The sequence below is a fragment of the Hyposmocoma kahamanoa genome, unplaced genomic scaffold, assembly GCF_003589595.1.
Source record: "Hyposmocoma kahamanoa isolate Upper Pololo Valley unplaced genomic scaffold, ASM358959v1 100021, whole genome shotgun sequence".
In the NCBI taxonomy this organism is placed as follows: Eukaryota; Metazoa; Arthropoda; class Insecta; order Lepidoptera; family Cosmopterigidae; genus Hyposmocoma; species Hyposmocoma kahamanoa.
In genome coordinates, this window is record NW_020653200.1 from 16227375 (window position 1) to 16250512 (window position 23138).

General features: G+C 34.3%; 1 protein-coding gene across 2 annotated transcripts in view; it reads left to right on the plus strand.

Moving 5' to 3' along the window:
• Positions 1-23138, plus strand: part of LOC113227316 (SET and MYND domain-containing protein 4-like) — a 42850-nt gene continuing 19712 nt past the window's right edge. For both annotated transcript variants that reach the window (XM_026460207.1, XM_026460214.1), the window contains exons 1-3: positions 1-97; positions 7301-7506; positions 12061-12232. In XM_026460207.1, the coding sequence (XP_026315992.1) occupies positions 7309-7506; positions 12061-12232 (370 nt within the window). In that variant the 5' untranslated portion in view covers positions 1-97; positions 7301-7308. The remainder of the gene's footprint in view (positions 98-7300; positions 7507-12060; positions 12233-23138) is intronic.

Genomic DNA, 23138 nt, shown 5'->3' on the forward strand with positions numbered 1-23138 from the left:
TCCGCGCACTGTGTAATTTTAGATGCGCGCGCGCCAGCCGCGCTCTCGTTCGCTGCGTAGCCGTGCCATCTCCGTCTCCACCTTGTAAACAAATCAGGTAACCTAAAGACAAATAAATTTAAATTTAGGGTTAATTATCATTGCGTGGAGAAAAGTGCGGTGAAAGAAAGCGTTACGAAATTGAAGTACAGTCGATTTAGTGTTGTCTGTGTTCAAATTCAATTCAATTGTTCTGGGCACACCTTTAAAGTGTTCTAATTTTTGCTAGTAATCACCTATTAAATTGTTTGCTCTTCTTAACGCTAAAATAATGGACACCACAGTAACAGTCACCTGTTACAAGAAGTTCGCTATTAGGTATGTACATGGCCTAAATTGATTTCCATATTAATTATACATTAAGTTAATGCCTTACCTACGCATCATCTCGAAACACATCTGCTTATATATAAATTCAGTACGTAATCATCGTAATCTCCGATTTGATGAAAGCCTCCTAACATGAAAATATCTGATTTATTAAATGGTTCTTGGAAACTGAAGCGATAGATTTTAGTTTTAGTGCATAATAATCTGAATGTTCAAATTTGCCACAAATAGTTGATATATATATATATATATATATTAAATGGATCAGTTTTAATATTAAAATAATTTCAGATGAATATCCATTTAAATAATTTAAATAAAAAATCGAAATTCAAATAAACAAGATGGCCGCCATACAAATTTCAAAGTCTTCTATCACGGAAACTATTTGAGATAGGTAGGAAGTGTTGGAAGGAATGTCATAGAGGGTAATAGTGCTCAATTGCCTGTTTCAAAAAAATTAAAGATGGCGAAACTATGTTATGTATTAATTAAATTTTTATTGAATTGATATTCAATTATTTTTTGTGAAATTACTCCATTAGTTTGTTATAATGATTAATACAAAGATCGAACACTCAGAAAAAACACTCAGAAAAAATTCCTTCGATCCGGTCGGATTCGAACCGACGTCTTCTTGCATACCGTGCTAGACGCTATACCAACTAAGCCACGGAACGAACCAACGGACCTCACGAATTTTTCTAATGTGCTTGCGTCGTCGTGTCTTTGTACTTGGTCTTTCAACGTTTATGTGGCAGTTAATGGAGAGTAACTTTTCACTACGTTTATCGTATATTAAAGATGTTCCATGGTTACTTAAATATTTCGGAAAGTGTTTATGAGGTGGATGTGGCCTAAGAACGGGCTTTAAATAAAAGAAAAGCATAGAAAGACGATCACATTTAACATGTCTGAGGAGAAATTCCGCAAACGATATACCGTTTGTCCACGGAATTCATTTCAGGATTGGTGGAAGAACTATGCCTACATATTCTCGTTAAAGGACGGTCTGTTGCATTGGATGTGGAGACAAAGGTAAAGGTTAAGTGGAATCCGAAAGTTCTCAGTTTTGCATAATAACCAAAATTTCTATACTGTGTAAATCATTATTAATTTTGTTACAGATTTTAATAGCTCGTATAGTTTTTAACAACTGGGGCGTACCAGACCTCCATTGGCAAGTGCTCATCACCCTTTCCCAAGCCAGTGTCAGAAAGGCACAAGCGGTAGCTGCTTCAAATAAACCAGTTATTATGAATAAATATGCAGCGTTCCTAAAAGGCATGCCGAAAAAGATGGTATTAAAAGGCGGTGAGAAAATAAGCTTTACAATGTACATCATCTTAATTAGTTCTCGTCTTATTTCCTGTTATTATTATCAAATTAAAATTACAGATATAGGTAAAATATGTTGTATAAAAACATATTATAAGGTTACAATTTATCTCTTTTAACACTTGACTTTATACAACATATTGTCCCCTTACAGTGAAGCCTCACATATGCATTTTCAGTTTGTTTTTACTGATTTTTGTTGAATAAAAATTAATAATGTAATAATATAGTATCTAAAAGAGGTATAATTTAAGTAATTAAAATGCTAACTACACACATTACTGCATTTACTATACTTCACACCATATTTTTATCTTCATCCTAAAAAATGACATAGAAATATGAGGTATTCATTCTAAGATGACAATGTATACCTATTGTAATTGTTTATTATCTTAATATCTAAATTGATGTATTCTTTTAAGAGGTTGAAATAAGAAAAAGAGTGTATTTTTAGTTTATTTATTGCCTCAATCTACCCCAAATCATCCTTCATTTCCAGAGCGATCTTGCTTTTGATTCTTCAAAGAAGTCTGAAACAAAAATATGTATATAGTAAGATTGGAGACCTAAATTTAAGACTGTGCCATACCTCTCATGAGAGTAGTGACAGATAAAGCAGGATGGGTAGTTATATGTATACATACAGTATGAAGCCACGCCAGAATGTTTAGGGGCCTTTTCAAAATACATTTAAAAAAATGTTTATATCACTGTGGAAATATAAAGGGGACAAAAGTGTACAGATTAGACCTTCGTTCCTTACGCTCTTTCAGATTTCCACAATTGAACATATCATCAGCAGGAATTAAGAAAACACGTTGAAAACAAACCTGTCATTCTTGTTAAATATTGTATCAAAAAGGTTAACTGCAGACACCAACTCGGTAATGGCTTTGCAAATGGCAGCTACGGATTGGGCATGCAGATCATCTGCTTTGGCAGAAATAATAGCTGCCTCAGCCTGCACTCTGCCAGCATTCACTTGCTGCAAGAATGCTTGGCATGCTCGCAGCTCCTCAATGCATAAGAATTCTACCCGGCTCTGCTCCAACGCTCATCAGCTCGCTGTCAACGAAATAATAGATGTGATGTAATAAAGAGTGGGAAAGAATTTGCTCAAATTGAAAGTTACTTTGTTTTTTAATTAATAATAAAGAGTGAGAAAGTTACTTTGTTATTGAATTGTATGTTTGAAGTTATTTAGTTAATTTGTGCTAGAGTTGGTGTCCTTTAGGAAGGTTGGTAGGGCCTATGCCGCAGTCGATGTGGCGTAGATTCTCACCCTGCTTTTCATACCATTCCATACCTGAATAACAATAATAACATTGCATATTATAGTGATATGAGTTCTGGTACAATAGCAGTGAGTGATCCACTCACTGTATCCTATTACCTCTCATTATAGCTCACCTTTTGGGATCTATGGCGGGGCCACAAAATAGCCACACACTCGCACCAAAGGCGTGCTGATAACACGCGCGAACGACGCCGAGCGAATTCATTCTCAAGCCACATCTCTGTGCGATTCGAACTCCAGCAAAGATGGAGCTGGCTTACAGTGGTCGCTCGCCGTCCGACCGTATTCACACTGGCTGAAATACGAGCATCATTATTAATTCTACATTGCTAACATTTCGAAATTAATAGTAGTTAACGTACCTATTTGATTGTATAAAAAGATACTATTTTATTAAATAGAATATTAAAAAAGGAAAACAATGTGTAGGTACTTGCCTCTGCGTGTTTTATCTACAACAACAACACACTAAATTCAATTAATTTGGTTCAAATCACAACACATATGTTTGTTTACAATAGAATTTAATGACATTTCTTTTACACACTTTTTTAAATCGCTGTTTTATAGACTTGAATTCGTAGATATTGACATTTTAGTGCGTATAGGTAGGGGTACAGGGCTCGTATATAGTATAAATTTAAGATAATATGAATGAGTCTATATAATATATTAGCATAATAGAGAATTTTTTCAGATAAGTTATTACGCTACAAAATCAATATGTTTTTCACACGCTTTTATTTCCTACTATACTTTCCTACTACTATTTCATGTTGAAGTTGGTTTCCAATCTTGTCTCTTATTCTAATCGCATACATACTTTAAAAGGTCATCCGTCTGATTCTTATTGTTTTAACTCTGCCATATACTATTTTTATCGAGCACTTCCTACTACTATCTTGCTCATCTGCCTCAGCAAATGCCTAACGAGAGCATTTCTATGGCATGGTTTTACTACACAATTTCGAAACACGTTTCTGTGAAGCTCGTTTAGCTGAATGATCCAATAAATCATTATATTCATCGATTCGCGATATATTGATGGATCATAAGAACCATTGACTTACAATTATAAGTCAATGATAAGAACGAATGACTTTTATGCGATGGTTCGTTAGTGCAAGCATTAATTGGATCTACCAAAAGATTTTTACGTCGCGTCGGTCAATCCTCCATTGGAATGTTAAAAAACAGTAAAAATATGAAATTTTTAGTCAATATTTTGATATAATTCAACACCTTCTAAATATATTTTTTTTGACAAAAGTTATCTGTTACTTAATATAATAAAGAAATTAAAGTACGTATGAAAAAAAAAATCAAAAATAAGTAGGTATTTAAAAACGTTTTGTGTCATAAAAATATCGCCGTTACTATATCCTATTTTTGACTCCGATTGTGCTTGTTCTATATATAATAACACGTGACGGGACGAACAAGTCGTGCGCCTGGTGGTATAAGATATTAGATGCACATCCACTGCGCCCGTTCACTCTGAGACTTAAGTTGACAAGTCCCATGTGCTTGTAATTTCACCAGCACCCTTACCCTTCTGAACCAAAACGTAATAATGCTCACATTACTGCTTGGCGGCAGAAATAGGTAAGTTGGCAGCACTTCCCTCGACGAACTCTTTCACAGGGAGCTCTACTGCTACTAAAATGTATCCAAACGTGCTGTTTGGTTTATGGCGAAAAAAAAAGTTTTACCGTTGTCGCATTATTTAATATTCGACCTAATTAACGTCCCATTAATGAATTTTATGTTGAGTTATTTGAAATAGAAATAAATAAGTACTTACATTACGTACTTTTTCTGATTGTTTATTTTCTTAAAGCTCTTCGCAATTATACTGATCATCATATAATCCATCCAGTAATTACAAATCTCTAAATCGTGCATACCAATCTCATCGGTGCTGTTTGGAATTAAGGCTAACGACGAATTACTTAATAAAGCGATGCAGATTTAGTCGATAAACCAAATACCTAAATAGTCTTGTACAAAATGAGATGAACTGTTTGTGGGCAAAACTTTCGATTTTTACAGGAAGAATGCTTGAATTTGAAAGAATGTGACATCAAAATTAAAATAATTTTATTCATAGGTAAGCATTATTACACTTGAAATCGTCACATCATTGGTTAAACTCTACCGCTCATTCGTAAGGCAGATCCCCTGAGAGGAATGCACAAGAAACTCTAGGGGTTGCTCTTTGTAAATAACCTTTGTACACATTCAACATTTACAATATATATATTTTGTTTGTTTTCAAACATCAGAGATCGAGACTACCTCCATGAGCTAAATGGGTTACTACCACGGATTTTTGTCATCCAAATACGCAGATGTTGTATAATAATAACCTTTAGTATAAAATTTTTATTTCACTATAGTTTTAAATTTGTAAATAAAATTATAAATGAAATTAAAATTGTAAATGGCAAATTTTGTATATCAACCGGAATCTTGTTATAGAAGCGCACCTGCGCTATAAGTTCATTTAAGGGGAAATGTATACCTATACATTGGCCCTTAAATGAATTTGTGACTTTGTGAAAGACGACCATCAAGAACAGCTAGTTTATTTTTATTCCTCGTATTAATGTTATGTCTGTCACGATTTTTCATAAATAAATTACTATTCCTCTTAACATAAATTAGATTTTCATAAATGTACTGTGACGCTAGTGTAAGAACATAGATAATAAAGATCAATGGCTTTGTTCGCATAATAGTCAGTTCTTTTAGGCCTGCCTAAGTCACATGTTACTCCATCCTCGGACATGACATTTCCGCAATCGAGAGCGTTTATTGCGTAGCTATGGTGTTTTACCACGTCTGTCAAAACTTCCTTTCGCATCGGCAATAGGCTTATTTTGCAAATACACTACGTTTTGCTAGCTATACGTTCGGTCGGTTGCTGCGTCGGTTAAGCATGGCAAACAATATCGCCCTTCGGTACAATCGATCCACTTCGCTGCAGATATGTCTATACCACTTCAAAGCAACTATTATATTTTATATCTATATATTTATTTTATCTATTATGCAATAAAGAGTATTATATTGTAATAAGTGACTGGCTAGCACTGCCATTGCTATAGACTGGATTTTGATATAAGCGCAGTGCCTTATAATTAATTATTCAGATTACAGAAGTGCAGGTACTGTTGCTTTGCGGTTAAAATGTATATGGCGGCGGTACACATGTCGGATTTCAAGATTCAGAACAAAGAAAGCTTTACATTCCACCTGTACAATTGCGCGAGAAATTTGATTCTCACCACTCTCTCATAACTTTTAGTAACAGTAGAACTTCTTGTAAAAGAGTTCCTTCGTTCCAATTTTAAAGGGTAAATGGTAAAGGTGCGGCCCCTCAGATCTTTGCATTTTAAAGCTCTGAATGTCACTGCTACTATTTTGGGTAGACGTGTCGCTTACCACCAAGGAGCAAGATATGTACGACCCATCCCATGATAATATAAAAAAAAACAAAGGTCCAGCCATATAGTAATGATTTAAAATGGTTACGCAGGTTGTTTATTAAGCGAAACAACTTTCTTATAACAAGGACGGGGGTGGTATCGTTTATTCAGTGTGATCTTTTAATTGGACCTCCGCTCGCTCCGAGTATAAATCGATAGAGTTTCTTTGTTTCGCGCTTCTAATTATAAAACGCGCAATGCTCCCCCTAAACTCAATACAATGATTCCTTTCTAAAAATGCCTGACGTAGTGAGATCCCCTTGAAAAAATCCTTCAAATAGTTTGCGCTTACATCTTTAGGAATAATGTATTCATAGTCCACTCACACTTGAATAATACGAAGGTCGGAATATACGTAATCTTTTGAGACAAGACGTCGGCTAGGTGCTGTAATAATAATAAGTATTTATCACGCCGTCCCTTCACTAAATAATGTACTTACTCGTAAATCAAGTTAGCCTATCAAAATACTTGGTAGTATAAATCACAGTATGATTAAATTCATTACATAAAATTGTTGCAGCAATCATTCTGCTTGATAGACTGAGATGAAAACAAAATCACTCGAACAATATTTTGTTTTTCAATCATATATTTTATTCAAAGCTATGCTCAATACTTGAATCCGAGTGCGACTGATGACAAATTGTGCCTCCATATCAACCCATATACATGCCCCTGTCAGGTACACGTCTGCTGAAGAAGAGAATACACTGCTATGTTGGTCTAATGGGACTTAAAGATTTGTTGTGATATGATTACAAATTATAGTATCGTCCAAGTAGTGATATATTTGTTTCAGTTAAGAGCATGTCCCGTGTGTATGAGGAGCTGGACCCTGCGTACGCGACGGCGTGCAGCGATGTCACTCTCTATTCCAACTCCAAAGGCTTCTTCAGCGCGATTGCCGATGAAGCTGTGGCGATGGCATCTGCAGACCAGTGGTTGCACAAGTTTGAGAAGGTCGACGATGCCAAAAAAGTCGCAACCGTCATTGCCAATAAGGAAGTAAGTATAACAAAGTGTTCCTATATAAGGAATTTATAAAAAATCCATGGGTTTGAATGACAATTAGACTATTTTGGGACGGATATTTTAAATTAAGTCTGAGTGTTATTAGTGTTTAGCCGCTCACGCGATGCGCTCATCCTACCGCAAAATGGTGGCTATTTGGTTTCGCAAATTAGAAAAGGATTCAGTTTAAATACTTTTTTAAAATAAAAATTATTATTCTGCATTGCTAAATAAATACCCTCCGTACCACAATAAAAACATCTCAAATAAAATGCAGTAATACACCGCAAATCCTGCACTTAAAAAGCACTAATGAAATTTTTGGTGTACTTGGGTAAATATGATAATATTCCGTTTGAGTGGTTGTAATGTTTACCATGAAATTACTCCTTAAAGTATAGTTTATAAACATTTATATTCAGGGTAAACTTAAAAAACGCAACTTACGGTATGTTTTCAATAAATAAACACCGACATCACCAGCCCAAACAATAACACACACGATTGTCGTGACGTATTTTTGAAGTTGTTTATCTTTTTAAATGACAGACCCAGGCTTTAAAAACTTTATGGTTTGCTAGAGTAGTTACCGAAGTAGCAATTAGTATTAGTTCTTTTACCTGTTATAACTTCGATATCCGATAAATCGGTATAAAATCATCACCGGCACCTCTAGGTGTGGTATGCTTCCAGAGACGCATGAATCGCGTGAGCGGCTAAGGAAACTTTCGGCTACATAAGCAGGTATGTGCGTCTAGAACAGACCTTACTTATCAAATGTATTTAGGAGTACGGCAAACAAGGTATCCTAATACCTTTATTTATTATTTATTTATTTTTTATTTATTTATACATTTTAGGAAAATTCACGGACAAATAATACAATTATAGTAAACTTAAATATGAGTAATCCAATGCCATTTACGATTTTCCACCTACATGAAACAATATACAGTGATTAGCAAGCCAAAAAGAGATTACAGGAGAATACAAAGAACGCAGTCAATAAATTAAAAAAAAAATACAAATTACTATTAATATACAATTAAACCTTAGAGGATGGTAAAAGAAAAAGAGTCTAAGAATAAAACGAACAAACCAGTGTATTCATCGCCAATCACGTGATGTGTCAAAGTGACGTTTGGTCATTTCACGCCTGACAGTGTCTATGCTTGAACAGAACAAATCAAATCGAATCGAATCGAATCGAATCGAATCGAATCGAATCGAATCGAATCGAATCGAATCGAATCAAATCAAATCAAGTAAGTAAGTAAGTAAGGTATCTTCCTTCGATACCTTGTAAGGTATCTTCTTCTATACTACATAAGACGTACTCAATCTCTTAGTCCAGCTTATTTTTACTATTCTCCAACTTCAGCACATTTCAAATGTTTTCACAATTCTCTAATACAGAAGTTTGAATAAACATTCAAAACTAAGTACAAAGAATGCTCATTCCATTCATGCTAGGTATTTGTGTGATTGCCTGTCATATTATTTATTAGCGTACTGTTAAGTGTATTTTTTTACAATTATAAAATAATGTACAGTTTCAAATTTATTACATACACTTGAACAATTTCTTACTTGCCAAATATATCTAACAATAAAACAGGAAAAATGATTTCATATTTTCGAGTAAAGACCACAGATCACAGTAAGGACTTTTTTGTCCGGAACAAAGCTCACAAAATGATTGTCTCATTTTGAGTTAAGGAGACAATGTTGATAAAAATTGGGTGTCTACAGTTTCAAGCTGATTTGGTCTCTTAAAGTTTTAAGTTTTATAATTATCCCAAATTTATAAATTATTTATTTTACATGAATTTCATAATTTATTTAAAAAACGTAAGTACTTACATCAAAAAAGTAATTTATGACAAAAACAAAGCAGATTTAATTTTTATATTTTTTATTTAATTAAAGAAGTATGTAAGTACTTATTATAATAATACGAAATATCTTTAAAAAAAAGCTTCCTCAAAAGTTTGTGGAATTACATCTATTTGTCAAGTTTTATTGAAATGGGTTACCGAAAACTGTGCAAAACCGTAATCATCTCCTAGTTTGCCATTCTTAGAGGTGGAATATTTTTTCCAAATTTAAATGGGACTAATACTGAGGTCCCTCTTTCCAACAAAAAAAAGAATCATCAAAATTGGTTCACATATGTCGGAGTTATCGTGTAAGTAACATACTTACAAAAAACAATACAGTCCTATTGATAACCTCCTTTTTTAAGTAGGTTAAAAAATAATTAAAATTACTCCTCAAAATCGGTTTTCATATGCGAAATATTAAATTTGATTTGTTTTTTCTCGGTTATCGATCCAATATGACTGTACGTAGGTACTGAGTACACTATTGACATTTTTACCTTGAAGTACTGAGTTAACTAAAGATGAAGTGGTCAAAGATGTCTCCGACTTTTCCTTGGCGAAGCTTCTTTTTTCATCATTATCAGTATTATTTATTGGTACACGCGTCGCCATCTCCACAAACAATCACCCACGAGGCATAGCTTTTCTACAAAAATGAAATATTTCTAGGCAAAACACTATAAATAGTGCACTCAATTCTGAAAAAAAAGGTAATGATGATTGTTTAATTTTTATTCAGACATGTTCAAATTCATAAAATGAAATCATTCACGAGTAAGTAAGTATTCATTTAGATTTTTACAAAATATCACAAGAAACCGAAAAAAATTATACTTTAACAAAACTGTATGAAGTCTAAAAACACTAAGTAAACTAACAAGAACGTCTTAATTTTTTTTTCATTTGAATTAGCGTGAATCAATTATAGTATCGCAACTAGAAATAGGTACAACAAATTTGTCTTTTATTTCAAATAACTTATATTGCTGTAATTCGAAATAGTGCGGCTTAAAAAGCACTGCAACAGATACTCACTTGTCAAATTACAATCATAACTAAAGACGATGCAATATTGGAGGAAACATTACAAATGTCATCTGTGCGACATCTTTTAGTTGTTTCTTGAAATATTCTAAAGACGAGGTTTTATTGACCCGTAGAGTTCAAAAACGGTATAATCTTGAATTTCATATATTTTGAGTTATGACACTATTGTAATAGCTGTGCTATATCATTATAATTGTGGGTTCAAAAATGATATAATACAGTAGGTACTGCAAAGTGCGTCCACAGCAATTATATTTGCAATTTATCGATCCACTGTTTGTGTCGCCGCAGCGCCATTTGGGTTGCAACAACAGTTGTGAATCAATTTATGTCAGTGCTTTTCATGCAAACAATAACTGTGGAGAAATCCTGCTAACGAGATCCGAGCGACAAGCGGGTCGTAATTGAAGCTAGAATGAATTCAACCATGTGCACTTGATAAAGGTGACACGATGACAAATTATTTATCATTTTACCATCTGGGGTAAAAATTATTAGGACGACAAACCGAATTTGCCTGGTTAAGCTATTGATGAGTCTGCATAAAACCCTTCGAGGGAAACAGCGTGTCCCCTATTAAAGGGCAATCATTTCAATTAATATCTATCTGTAGACTCGCGAGTTTGTGGTCTTCGACGTAATTGCGTTCATAATGCTTTGGCGTAAGCTACGTATGCTTAAACAAATCATGATAAATTTAATTGAATTAAATGTAAATTTAGGACGAACATTTACCAATTTATCTAGCTTTGGGTGGTTATAAATGAATTGAAACGCCTTTCTTATACTTTTTTCGTAATGTTGTTTTTACCGTTTTTTTCTGTTTGCTGGATCGATTTTAATCATTCTGAAGTGAACCGACAATCAAACAATTGTTTAATTAATTCGCCGAATTGTGAAAAAAGGTCCTTCTTCGTTTAAACCATTTAAACCCACGACCCTTTTGGACTTCGCGGTGCGCGGCGTTTAAAAATGACTAAGTATACCTCTCTTCGTTTCTGACCAGAGAAAAAATATTATTACACTTACCTTTTAGTATTCAACCAACTTCAAAAACACAAAAGTCAATAATACACTAAAAAACGAAAAATAACAAAATACAGATTTAATACCTTTTATTTATTTTTGTCTTCTTTGGTTTCGCACAGCCCAGGGCCCAGGGTTTAAACGCCAAAAAAGGTAGTTAGTTTAGGTTGCTTGTTTGATAGATGATGGTTTAGAAATATCACATCGGAATAAAGTCATCTCTATTTTAACCACAAGTGTGCATTTTATACATCGAGTGTATTATGTTAAGCCATAAACTATTCCAAGACGGTTTTGTTGCTATTTGTACCCTTCTACATACAAGGTTTATTTATGTAATTATATAAGTGATTACCGAATTTATTGCTTTCTTTTGTCAAACCAATCTGGCGAATTATGATTCTGAATTTCTGAATATTATGATAGGACCAATAAAAATAGGTATCAAGTCCTTTTTGTTACGTATCCTAATAGATTTATTTGTGTTGGGCGGGTGACGTCTCACACAAAATTATGTTTCAATAAACTATTTTCTTTTGTACTTCGTAATTCGCAAGAAAAGAGTGATCATTTCCCGGACTTTCTTTTGTAGCTTATGGGCTGGCTGAATGGAGTGCTGGGGCGCGCGTCTGCGCTACATCGAGGCAAGGACGCTCGCGTCTCGCGCGATTGCCGCGAGAATGCTGCGCGTGCGTTGCGTTCCGGGCAGATCAAGGAGGCATTGGCGCTTGCCAGTCAGGCAGTACTGCGGGCACCCTTAACAGGTGAATTCAACGTCGTGTTATTTGTACTTTTGATTTTTGAAACCAGCAAAGTTTTTAAACACGTGTCCTGTAAGTACTTATACGTCCGCAACCTAAATTATATACAGATTCAGGCAGATGACGATGATGATGTCCTTTAATAGTTAAAAATCAAGTTAAATTCTTAATGAATTCGCCCGAAGCAACTGGCCGCGAAATAGTTTTTCAACAACAGGTTCCTAGCAAAATATTATCTAGAAATTTCGACATCAGTTCGTTATGTTTAAGAGGGAGCAGAGGAAAACGTCCTAATCTTCGATTTGATTTTAGAGGGGTATATCCACTTTAAAGTTAAAAATATAATATTGTATGAGTAACTACACGATATATTCAAGCATAGACATTAATCAGAAACATAAAACAATAAAATTACCTCGATAGATAAAAATCACGAAATGACCTCTAATTTTCAAATTTTTTCGATTTATCCTCGAAATGCTACAGGTTATTAGGACAAAAATTAGATAATTAATTATATTTATGCATGATTGACAACTGTTAGGTACTACGGATTTTTTTTAATCCCTTTAGTTTTAGAGTTATTCCGCTAAAACGAATTTGGTACTTTTAATGCGCAAAATTCAACATCTCCCGTCGCATGTCACGCGAACTTCAGGCATATATTTGTTTCACAAATTTGGGCGGAGCCAACGTCAATACTTTTTTGGCAAGAGAGCTCTTAATTATAATAGGGCCCTTATGTTGCATTATAATAGGGGTTAAAGTATGAAATTGCCGATTTGTACTGAAAATCTAAATTGTTAATTTTTTAAATTTTTAACAAATTTATTTAATCAAAATAGTTGCCATTATTATCTATACATTGCTGCCATCTAATGGGAAGGTTATTAATGCCTTTGCGATAGAACTCCGACGATCTAGACTGCACAAACTGTGTGAAAGCATTTTGTACTGCCTCCTGGGAAGAAAACTTCTTGTCACGTAGATAATTGTCCAAATCACGAAAAAAATGGTAGTCCGTTGGAGCCTTGCTCCAATAATATTGTAGTGTATTGTCCAATAGTATTGAATACGGAGGATGACGAATGGTTTCTAACTGCAGTTCCTGAAGGGTCAAAATGGTTTCTCGTGCTGTGTGAGGTCTCGCGTTGTCGTGGAGCAATAATGGTGAAGATCGATTCACGAGTCGGGGCTGTTTTACTGCTAGTTTTGTCAACATGGTTCGGAGTTCGGCACAATAGACATCTGCCGGTATTGCTTGACCAGATCGGAGAAAACTATAGTGAATAACACCATGCTGAGACCACCAAACAGTTACCATTACCTTTTTATTGGTAAGTTTTGCTTTAGGACACTGTTGTGGCATTTGACCTGGGGTCAGCCATTGCATTTTTCTTTTCCGGTTATCATAAAGAATCCACTTTTCATCACATGTTACAATTCGATCCAATATTCCTTCATTTCTGTACCGGTTCAACAAGGCAGCACAAGTTTCAACACGCGTTTCTTTCTGCAGATCAGTCAAATCATGAGGCACCCATTTTTCGTATTTTTTTATTTTATTGATTTGACGCAAGTGAGTCAATATTGTGGGTAAGGTAACGTTAAACCATGCCGCTAATTCCTGGGTAGTTTGACTAGGATCGGCTTCCACTATCTCTCTTAATTCATCGTTATTCACCTGTGTGGGCGGTCTTCCTCGTGGCTCGTTCTTTAAGTCGAAATTTCCATCACGAAAGCGTTTAAACCAAAATCGCACGGTGCGTTCATTAGTAGACCCCTCTCCAAACGCAGCATTGATATTGCGGGCTGTTTCTGCCGCGTTAGTTCCGCGTCGGAACTCGTATTCAAAAATCACTCGAATTTTCGCAGTATCCATCTTTCTTGTCTAAATTGAATAACAAAAACAATTGAAAGTCGATATTCAAATGTTTCAAATTAAAAAAAAAAAAATCACAGAAACCATTTGAAAAAAGTTTCATTCGAAAACCTCAAACCATGAAGATTCTATGAAAATTCAAAGAACCTATTGCAATAAAACGGCAATTTCATACTTTAACCCCTAATACTTATTTGTTTTGTATTGAACCAACAAACAGTACATAGTAATACGATTATGATAAAAGCAGGTATAAAAAAAAGAATCAATTATTAACGGGTCTCCAGTGAGAGTTATTTTAGACGTATAATAACAATAATAACAACAGAACTAAACACACTTCAACTTTTTAAGTTACATAGTACGTCTGAACAACGTAAGTGTGATGTGTAATTTGGCTCAAACACTGATTGTGCAGGCAATGTGACTAAAATAGGATGGAAAAATGGAAAAAAATCGATAACAGCGACTACATTAAAATATACAATAGAAGCACACCATAATGACTTTAACCACATGCAGAAATTTAAATTGTCATTACAGTTTTAGGTGTCGAGAAAGACGCACGATTTGAAAGTAGGTAAAAAGGACACATAAAAAAGGATGGTGACATCCCGTGTAATTTGTGACCCAGTGTTATTGACAACGTATATTAAAGCGACATATCAATACTTGTGATTCATTGTCATAGCAACATAAAAGCTAATTGAGTAAAGCCTTTAGAAGCTGGGGTTATAAAGTTAAGTAAATTAAATCTGCCAAACTTTGCCACATTTAATGAAACGTTAACACGTTCTGCCGCAATGAAAATGAATAAAATTTAAATTCTAAATGCCCAAATAGCAGAAATCTGCTACAAATGGTCACACTGTTCTTAATCTCAATGTGACAGTGACATTGGCAAGAGGCCTCTAATCAAAACGTTCCTTTACTAACTCTCATTTAAATATTGTCTAAACATGTTTGTCACATTGTGTTTTATTTTTTACTTTATGTCATTACAGTTTAATTGATTATTTGATTAGGTATTTTATAGCTATAATGTTCTATGTGTGCATTATAAAATAATGGCTACTTTAGCTAGGTAAACATTCAGTCATTACTAAAATGAAACGTACGTACAAGAACGTTACGTAGTCTAAGGTCGAACTGAAACAATTGCGTAGTGTTCCTGCATTTATCCTAAAATGCTTGTTAGTGTGTTATTGTAACAATTTCCTTACTCCAAACTTCCAAAAATATACAAAAATATATTGATAACTAGGCGTAAACTAAAACGTAATATTATACTAGCAAAGTCCATGAATAGTTGATTTTCTAATTATTGAATCAACTTTCGCTATCTTTGTTTGTCATGTCTCTACAATTATATCACATACATCTCAATTTAGCTCTAGCTCCATAAAGAATAACCGGGAAACGCATGCCGGGAATGGAAGAGAGCGTAGAAATGAGTATACACGCACATACACCAGTGCCGAGCCTACTTCCGTCTGCTCAAACTCAAACCTGATTTGAATGCACTGCCGCGCTTTTATATTGGGACAAAGCATGCGGCGCATTTAACTGACTAGCTACTCGGGGCATGACTGTTTACAAGCGCAGGTGGTGCACAGGTACCCCGCCGCGCTCGAGATAAATTTCTAATACTTCATAAGGTCCTATGTAGGGGGGTTGCAAGAAATGAATCAGCTATATATTTGAAAATGGAATATAACATATGCATACGAAGAAACATTAGCATGGGACCATCGAATACTTAGTATATAACCGATAATAGAAACGAAATAAGGGTCATCCAACCCTCATCTCAACTCATCAGGCAAATGGGCCTTTTTATATATATCAAGTCTCGTTTGCGCTGAAATCACAAATTAGAAAGGTGAATAGAACAACAACTGACTTGTGTGTACGTCTCCGTATATTCCAAAAATATTCTGTAGTAAAGTAATATCTGGGTGAATATCTCATGTATTATAAATTTTGTGTCCAGTAAATTGTAAATTTTGCGTGTCCAGGCTGAGAATCCTGGTGTAAAGTGAAGAAAATATTAATGATTTTTTTTATACATTGATAGACGTAAAATTAGTTTAGGGCCAGAATTTCAGAATATTTATTAAACAATAATAATTAATATTAATGTATTAGATGTAATAAAAAATATTAATGTCCCGATTTTCAATATTGCTAGTGTCCACATTCTGTTTCATTCTATAAAATAGTCGTTCTAGTAAAATGTGTACGCTTTTATGAAAAACAATTCCATGTATGCTATTCACTATTAGAAGAACTAACTAAAATCATTTAAAGTATTGAAATTACCAGTTTGTGTGAGACTGGGTACTGATCAAGTAATAATAAACTTTGTCCACGCGACAATTGTAGTTTTAGTGGCAAATATTCATCCGGTTGCAACTGGTAAGTAGTTTAACTAGAAACCATTACGTTCTTGCCCCGCGCAAGCCTCAGTCGAGTATTGGGGACTGGCAGCGATAAATATTGCCACTATGTTCCATTTCCCGCCAAAAAACGTAATTATATGACCTTTGGTGGAGACAAAAAATATTCAGTTTTTCTTTCTCCATTTTTGTTTTATGCTAAGGTCGTATTGTGAAACCAAATTAAGATACTAAATTTGTCATTACTTTATCATAATCATTTCGGTTTGATTTTTAAGATTTTACTTTTTTCCCGTAATTTATTTTTTGTAATTTCAATTTACGTGGCTCAAATTTGGTGGTTTGGTTGGCGTTTGTGTTACCACCTTAACTTAAAAACGTCACCAAATTTTTAATTATTATGATACTTTCGAATATAACGTTCACTTTCAGAAATTGTATTAAAGTATTATGTTTTATTTATCCCGATAAACTTAAGAAAGATAGTGTTGTTCATAATTTTTCAGAAATTTTTCGTTCAGAATGTCAAACACGAAAAATTAGTTCATTGTTGTTTTCATTGGCAGTTAAATAACTACGATACACTACGCTATCTCTTGGAATGTTTCCTAAAGTTAATTGTAGAAACTCAAATGTTTCCCATGAGAACATGCGGTGGGTTTATCCAGACATTGAGGCTTAATGCAAAATAAGGTACAGAGTGCTAATTTAGAACTGTTACTTTTTTCCAAATACCCCGAAGAAATAACGCTTAACACAATTATAAGAAACTAGTGGAGTAATTTCACAAAAATAATTGTATAACATGGCGGTGAAACATACTGACATTCAATAACACTTATTTACAACCTGAAGAAACTTACCGGGAAAAGGTTTCAAATTCTAAAGAATTAGAAAGTATTTTTCTACAATTTCGTAATTTTCTACAGGTTTAATTTTAATATTATTACGGGCAGGTTTTAATGGCAGATAAACGAATCAATGTCAGTAATGTCGTTCTCAAACGACACTGATTGATCTGTAGTTGTATTTAATAATCCCTCAACTCCGGAATACCCTTGCCATGGCCACACTCGCAATAATCGCGGTTGCAATAATAAATGGAGTTGAAGGATTTTTAAAGACAACTACAGATCAATCAGTGTCGTTTGGAAATGACATTACTGGCATTGATTCGATCCGAGCTACCAACATTGACGTAGTTCAATGGCTACCAGTAATAATATTCAAATTAAAAATTGTACAAAAAGACTGGCTCAATCTTTAGTATTTGAAGACTTTTCTTAGTAACATTAATTTTCATCTTACTAAGAAAATAAGAATGAGTAATAACTCTAAATTAGTACTCAGTGCCTTATCTAGCATAAAGCCTCAATGTCCGGACAAACCCACCGTATGTCCTCATGGTAAACATTTGGGATTCTACAATTTACTTAAGAAACATTCGTAGAGATAGCGTTGTGTATCATAGTTCCTCAACCGCCAATTAAAGAAACAATGAACTCATTCCCTAATAATCCAGGGAAATACTGCCACCTTACCTGTTTCTGCCGTCAAGCAGTAATGTTAGCATTACTGCGTTCCGGTTTGGTTCGATCCGGTCAGGTCACCCTTGTAAGGGTACAGGTGAAGTTACAGGCACATGGGACTTGTCAGCTTACGTCTCATGTTGACGAGCGCAGTGGCAGTGCTCCTCAGATATTTGCTTATTTAAAGCTCTGAGTGGCACTGCATCGGTTATGGACAGGCGTGTAGCTTACATTCAGGCTCACGACTCGTTCGTCCCGTCACATGGTATCATAAAAAAAATTATAGCAAAAGAAAGTTCTAACTGTGCGTCGTTATAAAGAGGCAAAAACATTTTTATTAAGTCCAAAGACAACAACAAAATCTCAAAACATAACTTCTTCTGTAGGGGTATTGAATGTAGATTCATTAAATAGACAATATGATACAAACTCGCATTTTCAACAACAACACCGATAACTCTAGAGACATATCGAGTTCTTAGGTTTTCGCGATTGTTACACATGGGAAACTAAACTATTATTCCATGTTTTCCATTCCTCAACCTAGAGTCAACCGTGACCATGGGACCTGGGCCTGAGACGTTGGTTTGTTTGAAAAAACAAATATACGCGATTTAAATCCGGCAAAATAGTTTCATTTCCGATAACTCTAGGGATACTTCACTACGTCACGAAGATGAATATCTATTTATTTATTTATTTATTTAATTTATTTATTTAAAGATACACCATCAACTTAACACAAAACAATATTAAAAAAAAAATATACACAGGTTCACTATACAAGGTGCCAAGTCACTACAGGTGTATACATCACTAAAAATCTAATGTTAACCAATGAGATACTAAAGAAAATATATAATTAGAAATATAAAATTACAGTAATAATTAGTTATCTATAATAGATATTTACAAGTTTCATAAGTTCAAACAAATTGCTTGCACATACGAAGAAACTGCTTAGTATTTTTTATATTAAAGATATCTATGTCGCCGTCTCCAGTCGTAAGTAAGTCATTGTCAATATCGAAACGATGTCACATATTTAGAAACAAAAGCTGGAGCAACTGCTCTGAGTGATGGTGACGACTATATTATTTTTGTTTACAAACATTTAAGTATTGCATTTTGTTTTAAACTAAATTGATCAAACAAAAAATTGCAGGTCCGCTAAGTTTGTTAAATAAATAAGTTTAGTTACTAAATTACTTATATTTTTTTACAGATTTGTGTAGCAATGTTTCAATTATTTCGAAGAAATAACACAAACATACCACACGTAGTAGTATATATTTAGTACGTATACGTAGTATATATGTATTTGTGTGGCCGACATTTATTTCTCTGATAAGTTTGGACGAATTTGTGGTTATCTATATGTGTGCCCATGGCACCCGCGAAGCAGGGTTTCCCTACTGCTGGGCTATGAGTGTGTGCGTTAGTAGTAGTTTTCATAAAGTAGTTTATTACAAGTTAGAATGCGACGTTGACATAGTGATTTCATTACACTTAAAAAATGAAAAAAACTAAATTAAATTAACTTAATTGTCTTTGTTTTTACATATATTCCAAATTTGGTAGTAATAAAGTTTTGATGGCGGCAAAAATTTGAATTGCTTATATCTCTGAAATTAATGAAAATGGATATGTCCCTGCCACGTATAAATAAATGAAATGTTTCATTTTATCGCAAACGAGTCTCGGATACTGGAAAATTTGAAACAAAAAATTGCGCCACCAAACTTACAATAAAATTCATTTGTTGATATTCACCCATCTCTAACAATGGGGGATTGTTCCATTCCGCGGTGGGAGAAAAATAGCAAAACATCTAATTACAAAACAAACGGAATCACATTTCATTGGTTATTAAATATGTAATTTTTAAATTTTCGTCCATTATAGCAAAGCCCAAGTCAAACTGGTCGATTTGAAGTGAAACAATTGACAGCACCCGTGAATTGTTTCGGATTCGGGTTGACCAATCGAAGCGCAATTGTCACCGTAATGATTTGGCAGAATAGTTTTCAAACAAATTAAATGACATTTCTTCTCTATTTTTGGGGATGTACTCCATTTTTGCATTCTACCCTCTTGCGTTTACGTCTAAATTTATTACTGTAAGAGGGCTGCTGGTGCTGGTGGCGTTATGTCCTGTTGGATGGAATATAGTAGTAGCCTCCGCAGCCTCCGTACATCTTACTTAGTAAGTTTAAAGTTCAAATTTCAAAAGGGTAAAGGGTAATGGTAATAAATCCATATCGAGTTCTTAGGTTTTCGCGATTGATACACGTAATGTAAAGGAAATGAAACTATTTTTCCGGATTTTAATCGCGTGTATTTGTTTTTTAATAAATCCAGTTTTATAAGTATTTATTGCGGTTTTAACAATACTTATGATCCTAAAAATGTATATTGTACAAGCGATTTTTAGTAAAATGGTAAACGGTTAAAAAGAAATAGCAAGACGATGTGTTCTCTGCCGCGATCGGGCAGGGAGTGACGATGGAGTGAAACAAAATCAGAATACGAGGCAAAAGAATGGAACAATTCAACGAGTGTGAGAATAAAATAAGAAATTTAAATAAAAAGGTGGGATGACGATGAAGGAGGTCACACCGTCACACTACTAAGTGTTACTTATATTTAAAGTCTAATCTGTTTGTAGAGCAGTATACCACACAACAAGACAAGTCTGATGAATGAAGAGTTACAGCATCGCCAAAACTAATGTAAACGTATGAAATACGGTCTATTTGTTTCATGTAGTCAACAAATGATAGACAGAGAAAATTGAATAATGTCATCCAAAAAACCGAGAACAACAATCCTTGACGAATTCCACTGTCAATATTCCACCCTGCATAGGGTGTAACAATAAGATGTAGTCATATTAAAGAACTCAGACGTGTATTAGATTGAAACTCTGTAAAAAATTTAATCAAAAGTTGAGTTACTAAAAAGTATACAATAATATAGCAGATTTATCTGCGTGACTACTTTAATGTAAGTCAAATAACCTTTATTACATAGGTACGCAAATTACACTTAACATTGATTAAACTCTACTGCTTAATCGAAGCAGATTCCCCTGAGAAGAATGAGCAAAAAACTCTAGGGTTTCCTCTTTGTAAATAAACATGTGTACACGTTTAGCATTTACCAACGATATCTATATACTAGTAGATTGAAGTCTTTGTCAATTACAATATTTATTACAAACATCATAAATCGAGACAACCTGCAAGAGCTAATCGGGTTACTACCATGGATTTTTGTTATCCAAGTTCGCAGAAGCTGTATTTTTACCTATAGAATAAAGTTTTTATTCCACTTCAGTTTTCAAATTTGTAAAAGGCAAATTGATATTTAAATCAAGCGGAATTGCACTTGCATTAATTACGAGTCGACCCCTCCTAAAAAGGCATTCAAGAACAACGAACCCCGGTGTTACAATTGTTGTAAACATTCACAGTCACAATAGCAGTATTGTCGGGCTCCGAAGAAAAGTACGAAACGGAAAACACCAGGATCGATAACGACTCTCCGTTTTGTCACTACTATCTGTCGAAAAAATCTGGACATCAGTACTTTCGCATAATGACATTATCGCTTGGTTTAAGGGTTTAAAGGTAATTTTTTTAGACTTTAATTTTATAGATATAGAATCTATACAAGATCCCGCAAATATCATTTTACATGAATTAATATTTTAATATACATATTTATACAACAATAGTGTTAGTACCTACATACATTACCAGAGTTGTTGCTGTCTATTTTTACTTTTATGTAACTGGAGCTGTTATATAATTCACACGGGAACATGTTTTTTCTCATGAGGATCGTTGGAGAAACTCCTGAATTTTACGAGGCTGACACTAGTCGCAAAAATAATAATGCACATGCAAGATACCGCAAATATTATTTTACATGAATTAATATTATATTATATATATTTATACAACAATAGTGTTAGTACTTACATACATTACCGGTGTTGTTGGTGTCTATTTTTACTTTTATGTAACTGCAGCTCTTATGTAATTCCCGCGGGAACATGTTTTTTCGCAATAGGATCGTTGGAAAAACTCTAGAATTTTACGAGACTGACACTAGTCGCAAAAGTAATAATGTACCCTACAGTTGCGAGGCGTGAAAATAGTCATTAGTAAAATGGGCCTAAGCAAAAACACCTACCTTAACAAAAACTTATTTTGTCGTTAATAAGACGCCTTGCTTATATTAAACAAAACACTTATTAGCACACATTTAAGCAAAACATTTATTAGCACACAAAATAATATATATAGTACCCTTCATTGCACTGATTAACTTATTCTACACTTAAATTGTGTACCATATGTAGTAAATTACGTATTGAAAAGTTTTAGCCAAGCCGGCGGGAATCGAGATACATGAACGCCTCGCCACTGGCACCCTACAACCCGTAGCTAACAGAATCTTAAACGCAAATAGCGTACCATGCATAGAAATTGGCGTCAATTTACACTTATTAATTAATAACTATTAACTTATGCGACTGTTAATTTAAGTTTATACGGCGAACGGCTATGGAGTGGAAATCCCTGCCTGCAGACTTGTTCCCTGAACGGTATCACTTGGGCTTTTTCGAGGCGAGAGTGAATAGGCATTAATTATGTGTGCATTTCCATCGTCGACCTCATTTTTTTTTTTTAAATAACTTTTTAGAGTGTAGACTGGAGGTGATTTCGTCGGAAACATTATTAGCGACGTCTAACGTTTGCGACGACATCATTAATTCCACCCGTCACAAATTAGTTGCAATTACCTGCCCAGAGCCGCAGATCAAGTTACAACTGGCTAACAAGCAAATTTGATACACTGATTGGATCTATTATCTAATTAAAAAAACTTATTTCACCGCTGACCGGTAAATTTTTTCTCATAACATCTAGTAAATACATATACCTACACTCTATTTGTGACTACTACGGAATTATCTTAATAATTACAAATTTAACTTAATTTAAATTTTAACAGATGCGCTGTCCACACTCGATATGATGAAAGGTCAAAAGGTGGGTGTAAAATCAATCGCGTATTGGTTTCAAGCC